Consider the following 22,032-nt stretch of genomic DNA (forward strand, 5'->3'; position numbering starts at 1 on the left):
TCTCTGGAGCAGGGAAAGGAAAGGGGCCAAGGGGCCGCGGCTGGCGGCGGCGGCGGCGGAGCCAAATCCTGTTTCCCATGCGGCGTTTCCTGCTCTCCACCCATTGTTTGGAGACGGCCCTGACTCCAGGAGCTGGCGGGAGCTGCCTTGCACAGGCCGACCCCCGGCGAGCGGCGTGCAGCAATGCTGAGGCCGTACACACCTCGTGACACCTTGGCCTCCTGCCGCCACGAGCCAGGGTGCTGAGGCACGGCCCCACCTGGGCTGTTATGCCGGGGCTGGACTCATGCCTGCAGTGGCCTGTCGCGGGGCCGCTGCCTGGGTTGAAAGGAGCTGAGGGGGAGCACAGGCAGGACGATGAAAAGCTGGCGTGGGAGGGCAGCCACTGCCGGGGACAGAAAACCTTCCATGGTGCAGTAAACATGTCTGGGAGGAAGCGGGACGCAGCAGAAACCCTGGCCTTCCCTGAGTGCTTTCCCACGCACAGCGCCAGCGGGGGCAGTGGCACAGGGATGGCAGGGCATGGCCCTGCTGCCCCCCCAGCCCCAGGGGGTCCCACACCCACCCTCCTGCAAGGCTGCCCCTGGCCTCCAGTGGGATCTGGGCTCTTTGCCTGGCAACTGAAAGGCATTCCCCAGGAAATCACGGTAAGCTTCACCTGCCAAACCTCACTCTGCTCCACAAATCGAACTGTTCCCACGTGAAAGCCAGGGCTGCTGGGGAGTGAGCTTCATGTTTTGGTGTGTCCCGAGCCCATGTTGTATCCGGCCAAAAATCTAAAGCACACATGGAGAGGAAGGGGAAATCCATTCATCACTTCCGACTATTTACAGCGCGCTCCGGGGCCGCGCGGTGCCCACAGTGTGCCGAGGGAGCGATGGCAGCAGGCAGGGGCTCCTCCAGCACAGCCACCCCGCAACAGGAGGGATGGAGAGGACTGAAAAAGTTGGACACCAAATGCAGCTGCCCCCATTTGCCTGGAACACTAAGCACAACGCTTTGCCATGGGCTGTGCATAGACGAGGGGCTATTTTTCGGGAGACACCTGGGGCACTTGCGGCACAACCATAATGTAGATGTGGAGCACAAGGCTGTCCTGCAGTGGGACATGCAAGGGCTGGGCAGCAGAGGCTGGTCCCTCCTGCCACGAGTGCCCTCCCGGGGAACCCCACATCCCCATTTGCCTGGCAAACCCCAAGCACATTTGCAAGTGTGTTGAGTCACGGAGTCATCCGTGCACTCAGCACAGCTGTGGGAAGGGGATGGATACACCAATGGATAAATAAATGGCTTCTTCCCCTGGGTGACTGGCTGTAGAGGCCAGTCATGCTCAGAACCATAATTGCCGTTGTGCCACCAGGTGCTTACACATGCTGTGCTTGGAGAAGCAACTTGTTCTGTGCTCTGCCAGCGCACATGAGTTATGATGCACTCTGAAATGTCCTCTGACACGAGGATCCATTTGAGGACAGGATTATTTAGACAGAACAAACATGCTTTATGGGACGGCTTTGCAACTGCGGGCCCTGCAGTGTGCTCCTCCAGGGAGCAGAGCATGGCTCCTCGTACTGCCCTAGGGGAAGCGGCGCATTGCTTTGCTCTTTCAGGGAATGGGAGACATTTGGGGTCAGCTCTTCACACCAGGTGATGCTCAGGAGATCTCAGTGGTCCGTCAAAGTATCTGACCCAAGCTGATTTGTCCCTTTCCACTTTTTCTAGGAACACCTGGATAAGACGTGTCTATCTGTGCAGATCCCTTGGGTTGGCAGCAGAGTAGGAAAGAAAGCTTGCTGGGAGGTTTTGTGGGGAGACCCAACCAGGACCCTACAGCTCCCATTTAACCTTACTGTCTCCAGAGGAGGAACAAGGGAGCTGGGTGCCGCTGAGCCCAGCCAAAGCAGCTTGCCACACTTGCTCTCCTGTAATACAGAAAGCGCCAGCTGCCCAACCCACAGCACACTGAAAGCACCTGAATTTCTGCTGAATTCACAGACCTCAACTTTTTTGCTGAATCACAACAGGCTAAAAAAAAGAAAAGTGTGACAAAAATACCCCTTTTTGTTATCATTTGCACATTTTAATGCACGGCACCGTATGCCAGAAACCATAACGCACCGATACATTTCCTGATAGGAAACGCAAACGCCCTACAAATCCACCATGGGCTGGGCTGCCTCAGCAACATTTTCTAGCCCTGCTTCTCCAGCTGTTTGTTTTGTTTTACATGCACAGCGGCTCCCATGGAGGCCCTGCAAGGCTGGGTTAAGGGCTGCTGCTGCCAGACATAAGAGCAGCCCAGGAGCAGGGCGCTGAGCATCCCCAGCCTGCTTGCTCACATTGGCAGGGTGGCTGGGGAGCAGGCAGCTGCCTGACTGTGCTGGCATCCACCACGCACTTGCAGGATGAAGGACAGGCTGCTGGGAAGCCCTTTTCCTGAGGAAAGGGTGGGACACGCGGCTGTGGAGGAGTCCCTTGGCAGCTGGGGGAAGCGGGGCCGCCCTGTCCCGGCTGCCGCTGGGGTGGAAACTGCAGGTCCGCAGTGCTCTTGTTGGCAGGCGCCTTCCTGATGCTGAGCAGGAGTGGGAATGGGGAGCAGGGAGCAGAGAGCTTGAGGCTCCCTCCTGCTGCAGCGGCAAAGCTGGGAGTGGGCGCTGCCAGCACCTCCCCTGCCCAGGCCGTGGGTCTGCCAGCCCCCGCCCACTCACCCGCTCCGGCATGAAGCGCATGGGCACAGGAGCGTGTCCTACCTGACCACGTGCCAGCAAACACCCACAAGATGCTGCTCTGACACGATTTCCCAGCTTTTCAGTGACTCTACAGCAGGGCTAGCAGAGGCCACTGCTGATGAGGTCTGGTGGGGGGCTCCCCCATCCTCAGGGACCTTCCCAGGAGCACCGGGTGCTGCTCAGGGAGGTCACTTTTTTATTAGTGACTCTCCAGTGCCGGAAAGCCAACACTGAGGAGCCACTGCCAGGGACCTGCCCATTTGCTGCACGTTTTAATCCCCTTCCACCTGAATCCCAGCAAGACTTATTCTCCTGCAGCAAACTTTCCTGCTGCCTCAGCCCCAGCTTCTCTGGCCGAGGCTTGCCCTGCCCTGGGTGCGTGGGGCCGGGACACAGCACTGGGGCCGGTCTCGGCCGCTCCCCTCGAGCCCAGCCGCCTCATGGCGGATGGCACAGGGGTGCCCCCTCCCAGCCCCCCAGCCCCTCCTGGCGCTCTCTCCCACCAGGGTGCCCCCCGCGGCACCTCGCGGTCACCGGGCAGGTGCTGGCGGTCGGTGGTGGCCCAGGAGGCAGCAGGTGGGAGGTGGCGGGGCGCGGCAGTTAATGTGTAACCCACACCGCCACCTTTCACCTGCACGCCGGCCTCGGGCGGCAGCGGGGCCTCGGCGGCGGCCGCGCCGGCTCCCAGGTGCGGGTGGTCTGCGGGGCCGTGCGGCCGGGGCGCGGGGCTCGCTGGGGGCCCCGGGACGTGCAGCCGTGGCCACACCTCGCCCGGCACGGCCGGCTCCGCTGCCTTCCCAGCTTTCCCTGAGACTTGTTTTTCTGCCCGGCAGTTTCCTGGAGCCAAATGGCTCCTGCCTGCCTGCTCGGGATCTGCAGCCTCCTCGGCGCCTGGTCAGTGGTGATGGGACACCCCTGCAGCCTCGACCACCAGGTAGGGGGGCCAGGGGGGCTGCGGTGTGGGCAGCAGCCGGGGGCAGGCAGGGGCACCCCACTCCGACACAGCCGGGGTGGCGGCAGCCTGCGCCTGCGGGGCAGCGGGCCCTGGCAGGCAGCTCCTGCTCCGCACCACGCCGGAGATGACGAGCAATGAAACCCCGCAGGAGCAAGCAGAGTTGACTGCGAGATGCGCTGTGCCAGTGGCCGCTAGCCACCGGGGTGGCTCACCCACCGCTGGAGCCTGGCTTTCTCACTCCCAGCCCCGCAGCCCCTGACCATGTCAGGCTGTCCAGCCTGTCCACCGGCGCAGGGCAGGGCTGGCACGGCTTTGTCTGAGACACGGCATGTCTGGCTCCGGGGGCCTCTTGGCTGCAGCCATAACACAGCCACCCATAAGGGGTGCATGGCGAGCAGCACCCAGGCACATCCCTGAGGGGCTCCCAACCCCTCACTCCCTTCTCCGGTGCGTGGTGGTGCAGTGACCGAAGCCAGGGTCAGGGCGACCATGGGGTCAGGATCCCTGAGCGCCTAGCGAGGAGCAGCAGGAAATGTAACTAATTCATCCCACCGGGACACGCACTGCAGCCTGCAGCTGGGCTGCGTGGAGGGGAGCCAGGGGGAGGCAGGAAAAGCGGCTGCTGTGGATGGCACAGGGCAGCGCTGTCCATCCAGCTCTCAGATACTCCCTCAAAAGGTTTGCACTGTTTTCCCCAGCCTCCCCGCGCCCAGCCCTCTTTGAGCTTGAGACAGGACCTGTGTGGTGCCCGCATGGGTTGGCTCCATTATAACCCCGTCCTCGGCAGCCCAGGTTTATAAGTGCACATCTGTTCCTCTAGCAAGCCGGGACAGCAGGGCCGGATACAGGAGAATGAAAAGAGATGTGATCATGAGAGAGGCAAAGAAATGGAAAGGCCAGCTAGCTGGAAAGCAGCCAGCTGTAGAAACCTGGGACTATAGACCACAGTGAACTTCCAGCATGGCATCTCTGCCTGCGGGGCTCAAACACAGCAGGAGCCCGTGCCTGCCCAATCAAACCTAAACTGCTGACCTGCTCTCTGGCAGCTTCAGTTTGGGCAGCTGGCCCTTCCCCACATAAAGCCCAGGCAGAAGTAATACATGCTGGGGACTGCTCCTCAAAAACAATGTGAATTTGGCCACCCTGTTTTTCGGGAAAGAAGTCCATCCATCTGGGTTGATCGACCCATCCAGCATACGCTGCTGGTCTTTTGGGGCAGCAAAAGGTCCCTGGTCTGTTTTGTTTAGTAGTATAGCCACAGCCAGCCTGCACTAAGCTGCTGCTGCTTGTAGTGCCTCCTTAGAAATGCAGGAGGGCTGGAGGCATGGGTGCTATATCCTGCACGGGCCCTGGGGAGCAGCTCTTGACATGGGTGCCTGGTGCGGGTGCCCACCGCTCAGCAGCCCAGCTGCCTGCCTGCCTGCCGTCACAGCAGGCAGGGGTCTCGACCACTTCCCTGCCCCAGCTGGGAGGATGCCCCTGTATCATGCAAGAGCTCTCCAGGGGCTGGAGGTGGGGATCGGGGGAAGGGAGAGGAAGGCCTTCTGCAAGGTGACCCCATATGACAACTGCCCTGTAAGGGAGGACAAGAGGGTGACAACCTGGTCCCTCTGCACCCACCTTGTCTGTTTGGGTGTCCGTCCAGCTCCCTATGCTCCTCCTTTACTCCTTCAGTTTGCTGCTCTCAATCCTGGGCTGTCCTGCTCATCTTTGTCCATTTATCTTTGTCCACACCAAACCAGCAGCTCATGTGTTTTTTAAACTTGTGTCTTTGCTTTTTTAAACTCTGCAAGGATAATCAGTTAAGACATATGAATTTCTGGGGAGTCTCAGTGTAGAGGTCCTCTCCAGCATGGATAGTCTATCTCAGACAGCAGGTCTTTTCCCAGGGACGGGCTGACTGCAGCAGGAAGAGCCTCCTGCACTCTCCAAGTTCACTTCCAAGCAACATCACCAGTTTGGACCTCTCCTTCAACTCCTTGGTCATGCCCCATCACAGGACTCTCTTGATGCATTTCCCTTCACTGCACTCCCTCAACCTCTCTAGCAATGCCCTGCTGGTGCTGAGCCCAGCAGTGTTCTCCAACCTTGAGGCACTGCGTCTGCTGGACCTGAGTAGCTGCAGCATTGCCTACCTCCACACGGACTCTTTCAAGGGCTTGGGAAACTTGCACACACTGCTCCTAAGAAACAACAGTCTGCAAGAGCTTGAGGTCCCTTTCTTCCTGCCGCTGAAGGCTCTTTTCCATCTGGACCTACAGCACAATGTGCTGGTCTCTGTGGATGCTTTGAGCCTGGAGCTGATGGAGGCAGTCCCACAGGTCCGGCTGGAAGGGAACCCCTGGGTCTGCAACTGCACCGCATACCCTCTGCAGCAGTGGCTACAGCGCAGGCAAGGTGAGCAGATGGCAGTAGGTGGCAGGAGAGGTGCTGGGCAGGAGGAACCCTGGGTGCAGATGTCCCGCTCAATCCTTTCGCTCCAGCCCCTGGGCAGGCTCTCAAATGGTTCTCCACCCTTTCCCACCCTGTTGAGGGACAGCAAACTGAAAGGTGATGTCTCTGTTCCTTGCTTGCAGTTACGTGCCAAAGATACCAAAGATTTCTAGGAATGGCAGCAGGATAATGTAGCCACTTCTCTGGGAAAGGGGCTGCACATACACTTCAGCCCCTAAATTCACCTATATATATCTAAGTGGAGTGACCACATTTTCAAGAGCTGCTGAGCACCTGGCAGCTCTTCCAGTGGAGCTGGATCAGGCCAACCCTCTGAGCCCAGCTCCCAGGCAAGAGCAGTCCTGCGACAGTGGGGTTTCTATCAGTATCCATGAATTTGGCATTATCCAGTTAAAAAGAGCCTGCTCATCACAGTCACACATAGGTCAGGGAATCTTTTCTTTGGTTGTGCCTTACAATATCCTGAGGGCCAGCGAGGCTGCAGGGCAGAGCCAGGAGCACCTTGCAATGTGTCCCATTTAACCCAGGAGAAAGTGGGGATTGTCTTCTCTAAACTGGGGAGGGGATGGGCAAAGACCCCCCATCTCACTTTAGTCCATGTGTCTCCCAGCTGCGCAGGTGACCTGCGCGTCGCCCCCGGGGCTGCGGGGCCGGGAGCTTGCTGCCCTGGATCCCCGGGACCTCGGCTGCCGGATGAAGCAGCGGTTTCCGCGGGGGGTCAGCACGGCGTGGCAGATCCCAGTGACCCACAGCAACAGTAAGTTGTGGAGCTGCAGCGGCCTCTGTAAGGTCTATCTCCCTCCTGCCCCTGCTACCCCAGAGGGGACCGCAGGCAGAGACCCCCTGCTCTGCCCCACAGTCCCAGGTGCTCAGGCTGCCTGGCCACCGCTGGTGCAGGGGCTTGGTGGGAAGGGTGGCCTCCAGTGGTGGCTTGGTGGGGAGAGTGGCCACCACCTGGAGGTGTTTGCTGGCTTTGCAACAGAAAAGTTCGCAGATGCCACAAAGCCGTACGGAGCACAGACGCCATGGTGATGGACACCAGTATCAGACAGCCGTCCGGCAGTTTTCCCCACAGTGTTCACACACTCTGGTGAAGAGCATTTATATTGCTCCTAACGAAAGCAATCCGGCGCTGGCTGCACGCTGCAAGCACGCGTGTGGCTGGCTGCTGAGAAGCACCAGACACGCTGCAGGCTGAGCGGCCGTGCCCTGATGTGCCTTTCCTGTGCCGCAGCCACCACACCACCTGCCGGGAAGGGGGGAAGGAGCTGGCCGTACCTGGTGGGCTTCCTGGTGGCAGCAATTGTCATCTCCATCCTGATTGCACTGGGTGCCAAATGCAAGCTCTTCCACAAGAACTTCACCAGCTACCGCCACCGGCCGCTGCCCGAAACCAGCTCGATCGGAGGCAGCCCGATGGAGGATGGCAGCGGCTGGGACAGGGTCTCCTCAGGCGGGGGGGCCTGCGAGAGACACCCCGTGCCTGGTGCTGCCGACCTGCAAGCTGAGGATGATGATGGCTTCATTGAGGACAATTACATCCAGCCAAGTGAGCAGCTGCCAGAGGAAGAGGAGCGGGAGTCCCACCTCTCCATCTGAGCCTGCAGCCCAGCCACCACCGCTGCGGCATTTGCTGTCCCCCCTGCCTCCATCCCCTTCCTGCCCTTTCCCACTTTCCCTTGGCTGTTGGCCCCACATGGCTGGGGGCAGGAGGAAAGGAGCGGAAAGGAGGGGAGAGAAGGGCTGGGAGTGGTGATGGAGGCTGAAGGCAGCCAGATCCACGGTGCCTCAGCATGAGGCAGGGACAATGGACCCTCTGCAGCTCTCCCAGCCCTGCTTGGATGCTGAAGATGAAGAGAATGTGCCTTTTGTGTCCAGGCAGCCTGGTGGGGTGGGAAGAGGTGACCGACCTTGTGCTTCCTACGGTATCTCAGGCACCAGCCCCACTGACCCACAAGACCAGACCCAGCCCTGCTCTGTCCCTCAATGTTGTGTCACTCCAGGGTGTGATTAAACATGATTTAACCCTGCTGCTGCCTGTGATGGTTTGTTGGGGCTATCCTAGCAGTGGTGCTGGGAGAAGACCCCCAGCCCATAGCTGCGGTGCAACTTCTTTTGCATGTGCTTTCAAGGACCATAAATGCATACGTTGTTAACCGCAGCGGTGAGAGGACAGGTCCGTGGCATAGAGTGCTCTTGTGCATCAAATCTGTCACCTGCTGTGGCACAGGCAGCCCTGGTGTGTCGTTGCAGGGTTTCTGTGCATATCTCTCCAGTGTTGCTTCCCGCCACGTCCCTTCTCTCTTTTCCCTCTCCAGCAGGACATGCTAGAAGGGCACTTACCTTTCCCATGTCAGCTCAGCACAGCTGAGCAAACTTGGCAGCACTAGTTGTGGCGTCAGGCAGGCACGTGCGCTGGGGCGAGACAGCCCTGTCCCCTGGCACCCATTACAGAGTCCCATCTGTATCTCTACCCGTGGAGTTATACGCACATTATAATTTTTGCATTCCTGTCATCTTTGTGGTACGATAAACAGCACATGAGACATAGGTAACTGCAAGTTGTTTCTGCTGTAGCCGGTCATGCCTGTGCGGGTCATGCTGGAGTTAAAAGCAGAGAGCAGCAGTGGCATTCAGCTCCTTAGTAAGTGATTCACAAGACTGGTACCATCCAGCTGGGAAGATTTCCCAGGGCACAGCCTGGTCATTACCATCCCTGATAGCACGGGAATCTCTCTGTCATGCTTCAAAGCACGAAGCGACGGCATTTCTGCAGCCCTGCCGCACAGCTAACGCTCGAATCTCCTTCAACCCCCCATGTCACTGTAACTGCCTTTCTGTTTCCCTACACATTAAGCTATTTATAGAGCACAGTGTGTACAAAAGTAAATAATACACATCAGAGAATGTAAACCAAAGGGGACGACTGGGTTAGGTGTTGGATAGGTGATACAGGCCAGTGACTTAAAGCACCTTCCAGAGAGGGAACGTGCCATTTGAAGCCATGAGGAGCAGGAGGAAAACCTGCTGGCTTGTTTCAGTGGTCAGCCAGTTTTCAGTCTTCAGTGCTGTATTTCTAAACCGACCTTTACTTTTGCAGTCACTGCCTCATGTTTTGCCTTCTGGGCTCATGTTAACAGTTACCTGTGAAATTGGAATATATGCTGTAATTTTTGGAAATTTACGATATCTTTCAGGTAAGATAGGAGACAAATCTGAGGGCTGGGAAAATGCATTTTAGTTATCTTTTGGAGGGTGTTTTCTGGGCTTTTCAATCACGTGAACTGCTAGATGCATTATTTTACTTTTGGTCTCAGCGATGTCTTAAAAGAGATTAAAAGAACAGCTGCCCAGGCTTATTTATTCAGGATCTTGCTGGCTCTTGTCCTGCAGTGCCTAGTGGTGGGTTGCTTGTCTCCTTTGACCGTGCTGGGAGGCCCACCCATTTATTCTTTAACCAAGCAGATGTGGCTGTTTTTCTGGCATGCAGGGGGCCCAGGTCCCATGGCCGCCCCTCTGACCCTTCTTCAGGCAGCCCCAGTGCAAGTGGGCAGGAGCCTGGCAGCTTGCATGGGGGGTAATGCATCTGGCTTGCAGAGCTGGGAGTACAAGGGCGTCAGAGGAGAAAAGGAGAAGCTTTTTCCAGGGGTGTCCCCCCAGGGAGCTGCTGGAAGGGCCGCGGTTGAGGCTGGTGGACGGGAGCAGCAGCAGGTATGCAGGCAGACTGGTTCCAGGCTTGTTGCAGGCAGCAGCTGCTGCCGCAAGGCTCAAGGCTCAGCCCCACCACAGGGCGAAACAGCTTCTCTATAAACAAACCAGCCAGCACTGACATATTCAGGAGGCTTGCGTGCTCCACACGAGCATCTTTCAGGGGCACAGCAAGGTCTTAGGTTCACAGAGCAGTGGTAAGGGGGACCAGCTATGTCTTCCCTGTCCTTAAGCAGAGGGAGATGCGTGCGCATCTGGAGGTGGGAGTTGTGTATCAGGAAATAAGTACATGCATCTGGGGACTGGGGTGGCATTGCCACACTAGCTGGTGAGCCAAAACCATGGCCACAGGAGGGAACCTGGGCTGTCGTGATTTCTGCCCTGGGCTCAGCCTGAGCAGAGGCCAGCTCTGCATAGTCCTGCCACTTCGCGCTTCACAGAGAGGCTGACACTCAAGCATCAGCCTTCAACGTGGTCGACTTCTGTAACACTTTATTATGTATTTCCATGCACAACACAGGAACCAAGAAAGGAACAAACCAGTACCGCTGCTGCAGAGATGAGTCAGTGACTGGGGCAGTGCGGGCTGTCCATCCGGGCACCAGACACCCAAGCCACCACCTTCAGGAACAGCTTGTCCTCAGCCGTTCCTTCCTTGGGTTGCTGACGCAGCCCACCAGCATCCTTTTCTGGCACAATTCATGGATACTTGGGGCACATTTTGGAGGGGCTATGGAGGGGAAGATGCATTGCCATGCAGGCAGTGCAGAGCTGTGAGCTAGGCACAGTCACGCATCTTCACAGAAATGCCCAGATGTGCAAAGCAGCTGGTGTGCAGGCAGCTGTGGCCGGTCCACACGTGCAGGTTGGGGGAGCTGAGAGTAACTACTAAAGCACTGATGTGGGCAGAGGTGGTGCAGCTCTGCATGCGCACTGACACAGACGTGCAGAGCAGCAGTAACAGTGACGGTGCAAAACTGTCAGCTCTGGCCTGTCCCTCCCAGTGTATGCACAGGGGTCCCCGCTGGACCCACAGTCAAACAGCCTGGAGGGGAAGGATGCCTTTTTCCTTTGCAGAGGGTTTAGCACAGAAGGACCTGAGCTTAGTAACACCCTCTGAACTCTTGGGCAGATGAAGAGGCAGGAGGAACAGCAGTTTAATAAAATGTATGGATAATATGAAAGTGGCAGATGAAAATGTAGAAGTAACAGAGGTACAGAAAGAGAAGCCAAAATGATGTTCCCATACTTTGGAGAAAACAAACCAGGTCTTTAGGGTAAGGAAAGCCAGCAGGTGCAGGGCAAGAGTGGATGAATACAGAATTACCCTCATGTTATCTGAGTGCATCGGGATGGTGTGGTCTGGAGCTGCAAAGGGATGAAGTCCTCATTGTCCAGCATACACCTGGTGGGGTTCACTGATGCTGAACTCTGACACTGCCTCCAGGTGTAACATAGCCAGTGATTCAAGCTGTTACTAAGGGAATGAGCTACTGTCCTCTTCCAAATAAATTCGCTACCAGGCACCAAAAAATAATAGCTCAGTCTTGTCCCATTACAGAGGGAACTTAGCAAATAATGAGCTAAAATAACCTCCAGGGCAGAGCAGCTCAGGTGAGGGTGTGATAGGAGGAGACAGGAAGATGAAAAGGAAGAGAAGGTTGCACAGGAGCAGCTTCGTTAGGAGGTTAGGATCTGTGTCTATAGATAGAAAGGGCAGTGAAATGGTTCATGGGTCTATGGAGGAAATGAGAATTTTGACAGATAAATTAGCCTCAAGTCACAGGAAAAGCTCCCAGGGATGAGTTGTTAGTCTGCCTCTGGGAAAGATACCTCAGTGATAGACACTTTGTGGAAAGAAAACACTAAAAAAGCTCCAGGTAAGGGCCAAGTTGAAGCAGAAGAACTTTTCTGCCCGGCAGCAGCTGCAGCACTTGGGAGACAAACAGCATGGGAACGTGCAGGGACTGGGATGAGCTGCAGTGCTCCCGTGGCAGCAGAGATGCCTCTGCTTGGGAAAGTGCTGTCAGAGGGCAACAGTGCTCCCCCCTCTCACCACCCTGGCACAGCAGCAGCCCCAGGATCTGGGCATCCCACCATCATCCCCCAGTGACTGCACCTTGCTGTTTGTGGCTGGCGCGGCTGGAGCACGCTGGCATGATAGCGGAGCCCTAACACACAGTTCAGCCCTGACACCAACACCATGTGATCGTCCCTTTGATAAACCACCACGGAAGATGGTGGGCTACAGAAATGTAATATTGGAACAAACCTTGGCACTGCAAACACAAATGGCATTTCATGTGAGGTCCAGCTATGCTGGGGCTCTGGCACACAGAATCCCATGCAAATCCCACACTTGCCTCCACAGACACACAGGTGCTTTCTTGGGAGCAAACCCTGCAGCCGTACCTCCCACTAAGCTCCCTTCACTTGTGCTGCATTCCTGCTGACATGCAGAATATTCCTGCCGTTCCTTAGCTGCTAAAGGCTCTACTTTGCTTGGGAGCTGGTGGCTGTGCACAGAGCACAGGGTGGATTTATGCCACCTGCGATAACAGCCCCTTCGACCAGGAGAGCACACGACGCAGCTCTGGGAACCGCAGGAACCAACTCCTGGGGTCCTCAGGGTTCAGGGCAGGCTCACCTTAACTCTGTCCCAGAGGTCACAGCCGGGCGGGCAGCAGCTGTTGCAGAAGGCTTTGTGGAAATAAAACACCAACAGGCCAGCGCTGCGCTCTCCAGGTCACGGAGCCTGTCCAGGCACCCCAGGTCCCTGCTGTGCTGTCAGCCTGGGGCAAAGCAAACGCCAGTCATCTCCAGAAGAAGCACGAGGCACACCGCAGTGCTCTGGAAAGGCTGGCACAAGCCCTGCTGATGGGTCGTACCCAGTGAAGCTCATGCAGGGGTGTCCTGAGTCAGATCAGGTTGGCCATGCTGGAGGTGGGAGGAAGCCGCCTGTTCGCAGCAAGGCGGCCGGAGATGGTGAAGACACGGATGTCGCCAGTCTCCAGGCTCCGAGGAGCAGCCTGGCGGCAGGAGGTGCAGAGCAGGTAGAGCAGCAGGGAGAGGAGGATGGCACTGCCAGCAGTCAGGAGGACAACCCCACTGGTGAACATGCTGGACAGTGGCCGTGCGGGGCTGAGCTGCATGGTCGTGGTGGAGAGGATGGTGAGCACAACCCCACAGACCACCAGCACCAGGGCGCTGAGCAGCAGCATCAGGCAGTCCGAGAAGCCCCCGCTCTTCAGGAGCTCGATCTGATCCCGGCTGCGGATGCAGTTCATGTCCTGGATTGCAGAGCTCAGCAGCTGCTTCAGCAGCACAAGCAGGGCCAGGAGGCAAAGCGTGGTGCCCACGGCCAGCCGCCACTCCCCAGACCGGCTGCTAGTGCTGTACAGCAGGATGATGCCCCCAATCCCGCAGGCCAGGATCAGCACCACAGCCATCCCATAGCACAGGATGGACTTCTTGGGGTCCTGGAACCACCAAAGCTCCACATGCTCCTCCAAGATGTTCCTCTGGATGTGGTCCGCGTCCGCAGGGGTGCGGGGGTTGCTCAGTTCTGCCAGCTCTGGCATGGTGGGTGGCTGGGTGGGGAGGGCACAGTGGGGCGGTTGCACAGATGAATCTATACCCTTACAGCAAAGTGCAGAGCCAAGGCAGCAGCAGTTGCAAATGCAGCTGCATTTCTTATGCGGGGATGCCTCTGTCTCATTCTTTGGAGCCTAGTGGAGCTCCTTTCTGCATCAGTGCCACCTGGAGAGCTATGGTCCATGCACTGAGGCTGAGCCCACCCCTCAGGCAGGGCTGCAGGACGTGGTAGACCATCCCCAGAGCAGCACCATAAGAGAACAACCAGGGCTGTGTCCTTCCTTTCCTGTGTCTTTCATCTGTAAGAGTCAAGAAGAGAAGATATCATTAAACAGAGACCCTGCTCCCCTGTACCAAACAACCCCCTGCCAAACCCTGGGCCTTGGTTGCGCCAGGCTGGCCTGCAGACCTTTCCTGCCTCCCTCACAAAGGCCCTATGCGTTGGAGCACAGATTGCCCATGCATGTCTTCCCAGGAGACCTCCACGAACTGCAGGGAGACCTCAGCCTGCCCCAAGGGCGAGTTTCCTGCCTCCCAGCTCAGAGGCTACTGGCACATCACTGCGCCTGCAGCTGGTGCTGGCAGCAGGGCAGGGATGGAGCAGAGGCAGGTCCCTCCTGGGATAAAGCCCCATTCACAGCTCGGGCTTCACATGCTCCCTCATCAGCATCAGCCTCTTGTCACCAACTGGCTCTGCAGCCCAGAAAGACAGCGGGAGGTGGGGGTCAGGACCGGGGCTTAACCCTTCCAGTCCAGTTGCTGGAAGAGCAAGAGCTGCCCTTGCTGCGTGTTCTCAGCCATGTTCCTACCTCTGCACTGCCAGTGGGTTCCCCTCCCAAGTTGCCTCCACAAACCTGAAGGTTACATCTCCAGTGGTCTCAGCACTTCCCCAGAAAGAGCCCCCAGACAGCTGGGACCTGGCACCCTACAATTCTGCTCTCTTCCCTGCTGGTCCCTGAAGCACTTCACCACTGGAAGGCTCTGTGGTGCTCTGCTTAGCTGGTGTCCCCTCAGCACAGCGCCTTGTCTCAACCTGCAGCTCGGCTTCCCGGGCTCATCGCCTCCCCAGCATCCTGCCCCCTCTCAGCGCTTCTCTGGGTGCAGTTTTACACCAAGAGTGGAAACCACTTGCATTGCTCTTATATGATGTTCTGCCCTGGCATGTGAGTGCTCCAGCTGGTCCCACAGCACCAAAGGGACCCTCCAGCACAGCTAGTACCCAATGCAAGGAGTGCTGGGGAAGGCAGCACACAAGCATCTTGGGTATGGCTGAGCCCTTGAGACGTGGGGCAGACCCTGGAGACCCACAAGCTGCCTCGCTGGTCACCTTCCAGGATGGATGGCGCACCCTCGCCCATCACAGCCACACACACAAACGGCTCAGTCCCACAGGAGCCCGTGGTGGGGACGGCAGCAGATGCAGATCCCCTGTGTCAGAGCTGTGTCACTTTGCCCAGGTTGGGGGGTGGCCGTGCAGCACCCTGCCTGCTAGAAATGGTCCCCTAGGAGCCCGTCAGCCCATGCCAAACACACTCCCTCTGCCTCCGTGCCCAGCTCTGCGTGGCACTGGGACTCCGGGGGCATTGCAGACGGGTGGGGATGATTTCTGACCTCCACGCATGGCAGCTCTGCACACACCAGGGATGTCTCCTCCCACAGCTCTCCCTGTCCCTCAGGCAGTCTCTACACGCCGCATCCCCTGATGGCAATGCCTTTGCTACCAGCAAACGCCTCGAAATCCCCCTACCTCTGGGATAAGCCAACGTGGGGTGGGGAGAGAGGGAGGACAATAGCGTGGGGGTGCTCGAACCAGACACTGCCTGACCGTGTCAGGCCAAGCTCCTCCTGAGTCACTCCCCAGGCTGTGATGGAACATGAGGTCACTTTGGACGTGGCTCAGGGCATGCTGCCAGCTGGCAGCACGTGTCCAGAAAGTCTTAACCACCGCGGGTTTGCAAGCGCGGGACCCACCGCGCCATGTGGACTGTGCACTGTGCTGTTCTGCACAGCTGCTGGTGCGTGACGTGCCTGGTCAGAGAGCAAGCTAGGACACAGAAACCTGGGCTCCAGAGGGAACGCTGGCTTGGTGGCCTGTGGCAGATCTGCGGCTCCTGGCTAGCTCAGAAAGCATCAATTAGAGAGAAAAACCCAGCTGTGGTGGAGTATGCTGGTTTGTGCCTGCTGGGACCTACCTCGATTTTGCGTGAGACCGAAGATACCTTGTGCTGCCCGCATGTGCCCAGGACACGGGTCCCCGAGAAGGTGGGGATGTTGCGTGGCACTTTCAAAGTGGAGAAGCGAGAAGATGGTGAGCCTGGAGACATTCCCCCAGCCTACGCAAACCAGCTCCATCCTAAGCACTACTTCCTCCTGCCTTTCCTTCTCCAAGCACAGAGGTGCCTTATCTCGTCCTTACCAGTGAACGGGTGAGTCTAGTAGATAGCAGGTTTGTAGATTAGATTGAGATTTTGAACTAAGAAAACATAAAGCTTGGAGAAGTGCAAAGTCTGTGGCCTTCTGCTGCATGACCGAAGTTGCTCACACAAGTTGTAAGTCAAACAGTAAGCAAAAAAACCCAACAAACCACAACAGTGCAAACCAAGTGAGGGAAAATGCAACCCAAAAATCAAGCTACGGCACTGCATTCTCATGTTACTTTAAAAAAATGTAACCATTTAAACACATTTTAATTTTTATTTGCTCAGAAGAAGGTCAGGGGGCAACATAAAACTGTTAGAGCGTCTGGCTGCAGAACAAAATAAGGTGTGACTTGTACGAACATGTATTTCCCGGTGTTATATTTACCTCTATTAAAGAAATTATTTGAAGGGGCAAAGGCTTCCACTGAGGTATGCCTCCATGTTTCTTTGTGTCTGTTTTAAAATGTTCTGGGAATATAAACTTTTGCTCTATAAGCATCCACACTTGCTTGGCCTTCTCCGGACTGTGAGAGTTTGTGCTGCTAATAACAGTATTTTTACTCTTAGAATCACAGAATAATTCAAGCCGGATGGGACCTTGTGGTCACCTGGTACATTCACCTGCTTATAGCAGAGTTAACCTCAAAGTCAGACTGAGTAGCTCAAGGCCCCATCCACTCAGGTGCTGGATACTGCCAAGGGTGGAGGATCCACAGTCCCTCCGGGGTCATTCCAGTGTTTAACCATTCTCACCATGAATACATTTTTCCTTAAATCTAAATATAGTTCCCCATTCCTCAAGCATGAGTGCATTGCCTCCCTTCCTGTTAAGAAAAATCTGACTGTCTTTATATATTAAAGCAAAGAGCCCTATCCTGGGCTGTCACCCATCACTGCTTGGGTGTGTTAAAGGGGTGAAAGGGGTGCAAAGGGGTGAAACTAGATCTCACAGCAGCTTGGCTGATCTGGTTTCTCCGCATCACGCATCACATCAGTTTGCCCACATCGGACCGAAAGGAAGGGATGTTGATCCCTGCTCTGCCAGAGGAAGGACAGCCTCTCCACAGTGGTTGCCTCTGCTGTAGCTCTTCTTTGGGCTACCTGCTCTTACTGGTCTGGGCTAGACCACAACACAGACCCTTTGGGAGCATAAGCCAGTTGGCCCATCAGATTAGCCAGTTTGATAATGTGTATCACAAGTCATTAATCTCTACCATTTACTTACTACTGAACCCAGTAACTTCAGTGCTCTCTTTGTTGGCAAGAGAAAAAGGAGTCGTGGGCCAGCCCAGCCACGCGGTGCTTTCTGACTGAAGGTCACATTTTAGGAAAAAAATTGACAGGCTGTCCTTCCCCACTGCTGGCTGGCAGCTGGGGAGGAAGAACAGGAAAGCACTGGGAATGCAGGAAAACAAAAATGTCCATGTTTTTCCTTTTTCATTGTTGAGGGTTTTTTTCCTACTCTGACAAAATTTAACTGGGAATTGAAGGTCATCATCAAGCGGTTTCTGGTCACTCCAGGCTGCAGGTGTGGGAGACGCATGCCTGCTGACCACCTGGGAATGGTATATGCATTTATTTATTTATTTACTTAGAGACTTTCTATGTCTGACTGTCTGATATCTGACAGACTGGCCGCAGACTGTATGCTAACACTTTCATTTCAGAGCCACATACAACTCGGCTGTTGAAATACACTTCCCCCCTCTCCCTGAACCCAGGGTACACCATGAGACATTGCTTACCCACAGCGTTCAGGAGGGGAAGCCTGGGGGTGGGACAGGCTCCTGCAGCGCTTCCAGCCTTGGAGGGGTTTTATGCAGCTATGTGGACTTTGTGAGCATGGTGGAGACCAGGAGAGTCCGGCAAGATTTGCTGTAAAATAACAATACATAAACAATGCATGAGCAATCTAGGTGAGAGCCAACAGAGCCCCGCAACCTCAAACAGAAGCTGTCTCCTTCCTATGCTTCTCCAGTCCATCACAGCTTATTTGTTTCTTGGCCAGGTCTGGCCATAGCCTGTTTGGAATGGACTTGCAACCACTCTGTGCCTCACAGAAACCTCTAGTCCAGAATAGGCATAAGTATTTTCTGTCCATTCCTGTGATTTTTCCAACTTCCAATGCTTTTGGAAGCATTTCTTTATCATGAGGGTGGTCAAACACTGGAACAGGCTTCCTAGAGAGGTGGTTGATGCCCCAAGTGCTTTAACTTGGTCAGCCCTGAAGTGATCCGGCAGTTGGACTAAATGATCATCGTAGGTCCCTTCCAGCTGAAACAGAATAGAATAGAACAGACTATTTCAGTTGGAAAGGACCTACAGCAATTCAGGGCTGACCAAGTTAAAGCACATTATTACGGGCATTGTCCAAATGCCCCTTAAACACTGACAGGCTTGGGGCATCGCCCACCTCTCTAGAAAGCCTGTTCCAGTGTTTGACCACCCTCGTGGTAAAGAAATGCTTCCTAAAGCATATTCTATTCTATTGTAACTTACTAGTAGGCTCGAAAAGAATGAAGCTTATATATCTTGTTTTAAGCCTGAACTACTGCTAATAAACAACCCAGCAGCTCAGAATGTCATAGTGTTCAAGGTCTGTCTGTGCCCCTGCGAGCAGGGACACTGCTGCCCTGGGACGTGTGGGAAGCTCTTCTCTCTTCTGAGAACTCAGTAGTGGAGATAGAGGAATGCATAGGGAATTGGGGTAATGGGACTTCTATGTGGTATCTGTCTGTCTCACCCAAAATCCTAGCAAGAGATCCACACTCCTTTGGCTGCTACATCAACCACCAATTCCCAGGACTCCTTTCTGGGGCTGCTCAAAACCCAGGCAAACCTATACTGACTAATCTGCATCTCTGGGGAGAGCCTGTCCTCTACCCTGCCAGAGGAATAATGCTTTTCCAGAAGTGATTGTCTGTCCCACCAGGGCTCCTGCCACCAGACATCATTTGGGAAGCCCTAGGAAAGCCCTGAGTGATGATGGACCATTCCTTCCTTTCACCAAGCCTAGGGGCTCTGGGGGTAAGGATGGTGGAGGGCTTGTAACAGGGTCAGCACACAGAAATCTAGAAAGCTTTGGTATGCTCCATTATAAAGTTTCGTGCTCCCCTTCCTCTCTGTGTAACAGGCATCCATCATCCTGACCCCACAGAGCCTGTCCTGATGCACCTCTGCCGAGGGAAGCCTGAGAGTCCCAAAGGGACAAGAAACTCCTGAGCCTTACGTGCCAAGAGGAAACACAGTGGTGCAAGGAATGACATGGAGGCAAGAGGCAGGATCTTTTAAGAAGCATGTCTGAAGAAACCCCCAAACCTGCCAGCATCTACTGATGAAGTCCAGCCCTGCCCGCACGCGCACGGGTCCCGGGGAGGGAGCTTCACTCACCTCCAGCAGACGCTGCCCACACATGACAGCCCAGCACCGCTCCCCGCTCCTGGCTGGCAGCAATGGCTTTTCCTGGCTTTCCTTCCACTGGATCGAGCTAACGAGCGAACTCACGGGGCGAATCTCTTCCCTTCCTCTGGCAACTGCCTGCCAAGGAACAGGTGCCTCTGCCGGCTGCCCTTCCTGGTGCGGCGCAGGCAGCACCGACAGGTTGGAGCCCTCGCCTCTCGCCTCTCGCCCGGGCAGGTGCATTCCCCGGCAGGGTGGCGTCTCAGCAAACCTGCTGCTGGCTTTGGAGAGGCTCCAGCGCTGCGCCGGTGTGCAGGCACTACCCCTCCCTCCCCGGGCAGGACCTGGCCACGCACCGCACCGATCCTGGAAGGTGGTTCATTTCCTCCCAGCTGGAGGTGACGGGGTGCCCGAGCCAGGGAGCAGCTCCCAGGCAGCAGGTGAGAGGAAGCCTGCAGCCAGGCTGGCAGCGCTGGGAAAGATTTGACACGTTCAGCAAGTGTTTGGTATTATGCGGTATTAAGTAGCTCCTGCACCACTGGCTGGGCTAGGGCCATCGGGTCACATCAGGACTGGATCTTCGTATATGGCATTAGCCCAGACAGGCACCTAAGTCAGGCGAGATGTCACTGTGGTGCCACCTCCCCACCACCAGACAGCTGTGGTACCCCCCTCTCTAGGAGCCAGTGGCATCAGCAGAGCCTACCGAGCTGCAGAAGAGCTGACTTTCTGGTAATGTAGTGGAAAGACAAAGGTGACCATTTTGAGAGGAATTAGGAAAACAGCAAAGGCCTCATTTGAAAGAGGAAGAGAGAAGAAGGGAGCAGCAGGGAACACTGAAGTCAGCAGGGGAATGGGACTCACAGGCTGAGTGCATGCCCCATCCTTTGTGGCTGGGCTTAATGACAGCAGAAGGGATCACTACTGTGAGTCTCAGAAGCTGGAAAATCTCCTGGGAGGTGTAGGAAGAAGAGAAGGGGGCTGAACAGCTCTCACCCGACTAAAGGAAAAGGAGACTCAGCTATTAAGCCACATGCTAGTTTTTTAGCAGGCAACGGGAAGGGAAGCTTAGGGTACACCGATACAACAGACACCAATTAGTGTGACAGCTTCAGGAATTTGTCTGAGTAAAATCTGATAGATCTTTTGGAACTTGTGAAATATCACCTGTGCAGTGGTTGCTGTCCTAAACCAACAAATGGGATGTGGTGGATTTCACTCTACAAACACCCTTGAACAATAAGCTTGTCCTTACCCTGGAAAACCTTGTCCTTTAGCTGGGCTAGTTAACAAACTTGTCACCCAAGAGGAAACCTTAATCAGCTTTAAAGATATCCATATATTCAATTTTAAAAGTGTGCTATAACTTTGTAAGAGCATGAGATGCTTACCAGCTCCTTTGGAGAGGTAGCAAAAGGAGAAACAAGACAATGCAGACCAAGAGACGATGGAGTGGAAAGTGTCTTTTTGCACCCGAGAGAATTCAGAAGACCATTAGCATACAAAGCCATAATCCAGTTACAACTTAACTCTGAAAACGTTCCTACAGCACGTGTGTGGGAGATTGATCTTGGTCTAGTTTCCCCAGTACAGAAGAAGCTTGTACATCTATTTTGCTTCCAGCAAGTCTCTGATAAAGCCCAGTTTAACACTCTGCTGTGCCTGACAATGTCCTCCCTTACAAACAACGTTTTAGTTGCCTCTTAGCCACTTAAGACCAAGTTCAGAATCCTCTTGAACCTTGCTGTCCAGGTATCTACTGAGGCTTCATTTGACAGGCCTTGTATTGCCTTTAAAATCTTTCTAACGAGGGTGACACCCAGACATACTCTTAAGCATATTAATCACCACTTAGAAATCATTCTTCACCTGTATATGCTTCTTCCTCTTAATAGGACAAGGTTCTTCTTTTTCAGAAAGACTGATTCCATTTCTCTAAATCACATCTATTAAAGCAGTGGCTTCTACAACTCTGTTTCTGACATAGAGAGGAGAAAATTATACCACATAGGAGTCTGGCAAATTAAAATGGGTGTGTTCTGAAAATCTAAGAGGGAACTAGTTTCTAAAATATTTGCTAATTACATTAATTACATCCTCTTTCTGTACAGGAAGTATCAAGATGATTATATGGGGAGGGGAGGAGGAAGAAAGGGTGTTAAGCTAGCACATTAACAGACCAATTCCATCATAACTTCTTCCTTTTGTTCCTGTGAAACCTATGCTTCATACAGGTCAAAGCTGCAGAATAAAAAAACGTAACTTAATCCCACGTTCATGGACAAGCACTCAGCTGAAGTCTCCCAGGTCACAGGAACTTGTTGAACCATCTGTTTGCCATGGTGTTAGCCTGGAAATGAGTCTAGTACCCCTAATGGCAATATAGCTTACATGTTATGCAGCCTTGGCACCAGCACCTTCTGTATACTGTTATTAATAGTATATAGAAAACACTCATCACTTCTCTACCATTCAGGATAGGAAACAGAAAAAGTAACATACTGGCATGTAATTCCAAGGTCAATCTGTAGCTTAAACTTCTGATATATGTGAAGTATTCTGCAGTGAGACAGTGTGTCATGCACTGACAACAAAGGGGTGAAAAAATTAATTTCCCACCCCTCATTATCAAAGGAATTACTCCCTATCTTTTTCTATACAAGAGTACTTTGAAGAGTGACTTTTCAGGAGAATTTCATTGAAAAACTAAACTGAAGGGATTGCAGTTGTTGGAAAAAAGACAATCAAAGATTAGTTTATCAAAGTTATAGGAGAG

The 22,032-nt window shown here is 54.6% G+C and overlaps 2 protein-coding genes across 2 annotated transcripts; one reads left to right on the plus strand and one right to left on the minus strand.

The window, feature by feature from the left end:
• Positions 1 to 374: 374 nt before the first annotated feature.
• On the plus strand, positions 375 to 7,734 carry LOC308071464 (leucine-rich repeat-containing protein 19; the record flags this gene model as incomplete). Its single annotated transcript, XM_080406918.1, has 5 exons — positions 375 to 3,414; positions 3,560 to 3,660; positions 5,571 to 6,078; positions 6,746 to 6,892; positions 7,370 to 7,734. Exons 1-5 carry the CDS (start codon positions 3,174 to 3,176, stop codon positions 7,732 to 7,734), a joined length of 1,362 nt encoding a protein of 453 aa, XP_080263044.1. The 5' UTR covers positions 375 to 3,173.
• Positions 7,735 to 12,760: 5,026 nt separating this feature from the next.
• On the minus strand, positions 12,761 to 21,919 carry TMEM125 (transmembrane protein 125). Its single transcript, XM_080406949.1, has one exon. It carries the CDS (start codon positions 13,422 to 13,424, stop codon positions 12,762 to 12,764), a length of 663 nt encoding a protein of 220 aa, XP_080263075.1. The 5' UTR covers positions 13,425 to 21,919; the 3' UTR covers position 12,761.
• Positions 21,920 to 22,032: the final 113 nt, after the last annotated feature.

The sequence above is a fragment of the Falco punctatus genome (genome assembly GCF_963210335.1).
Source record: "Falco punctatus genome assembly, chromosome: 11".
Classification (NCBI taxonomy): domain Eukaryota; kingdom Metazoa; phylum Chordata; class Aves; order Falconiformes; family Falconidae; genus Falco; species Falco punctatus.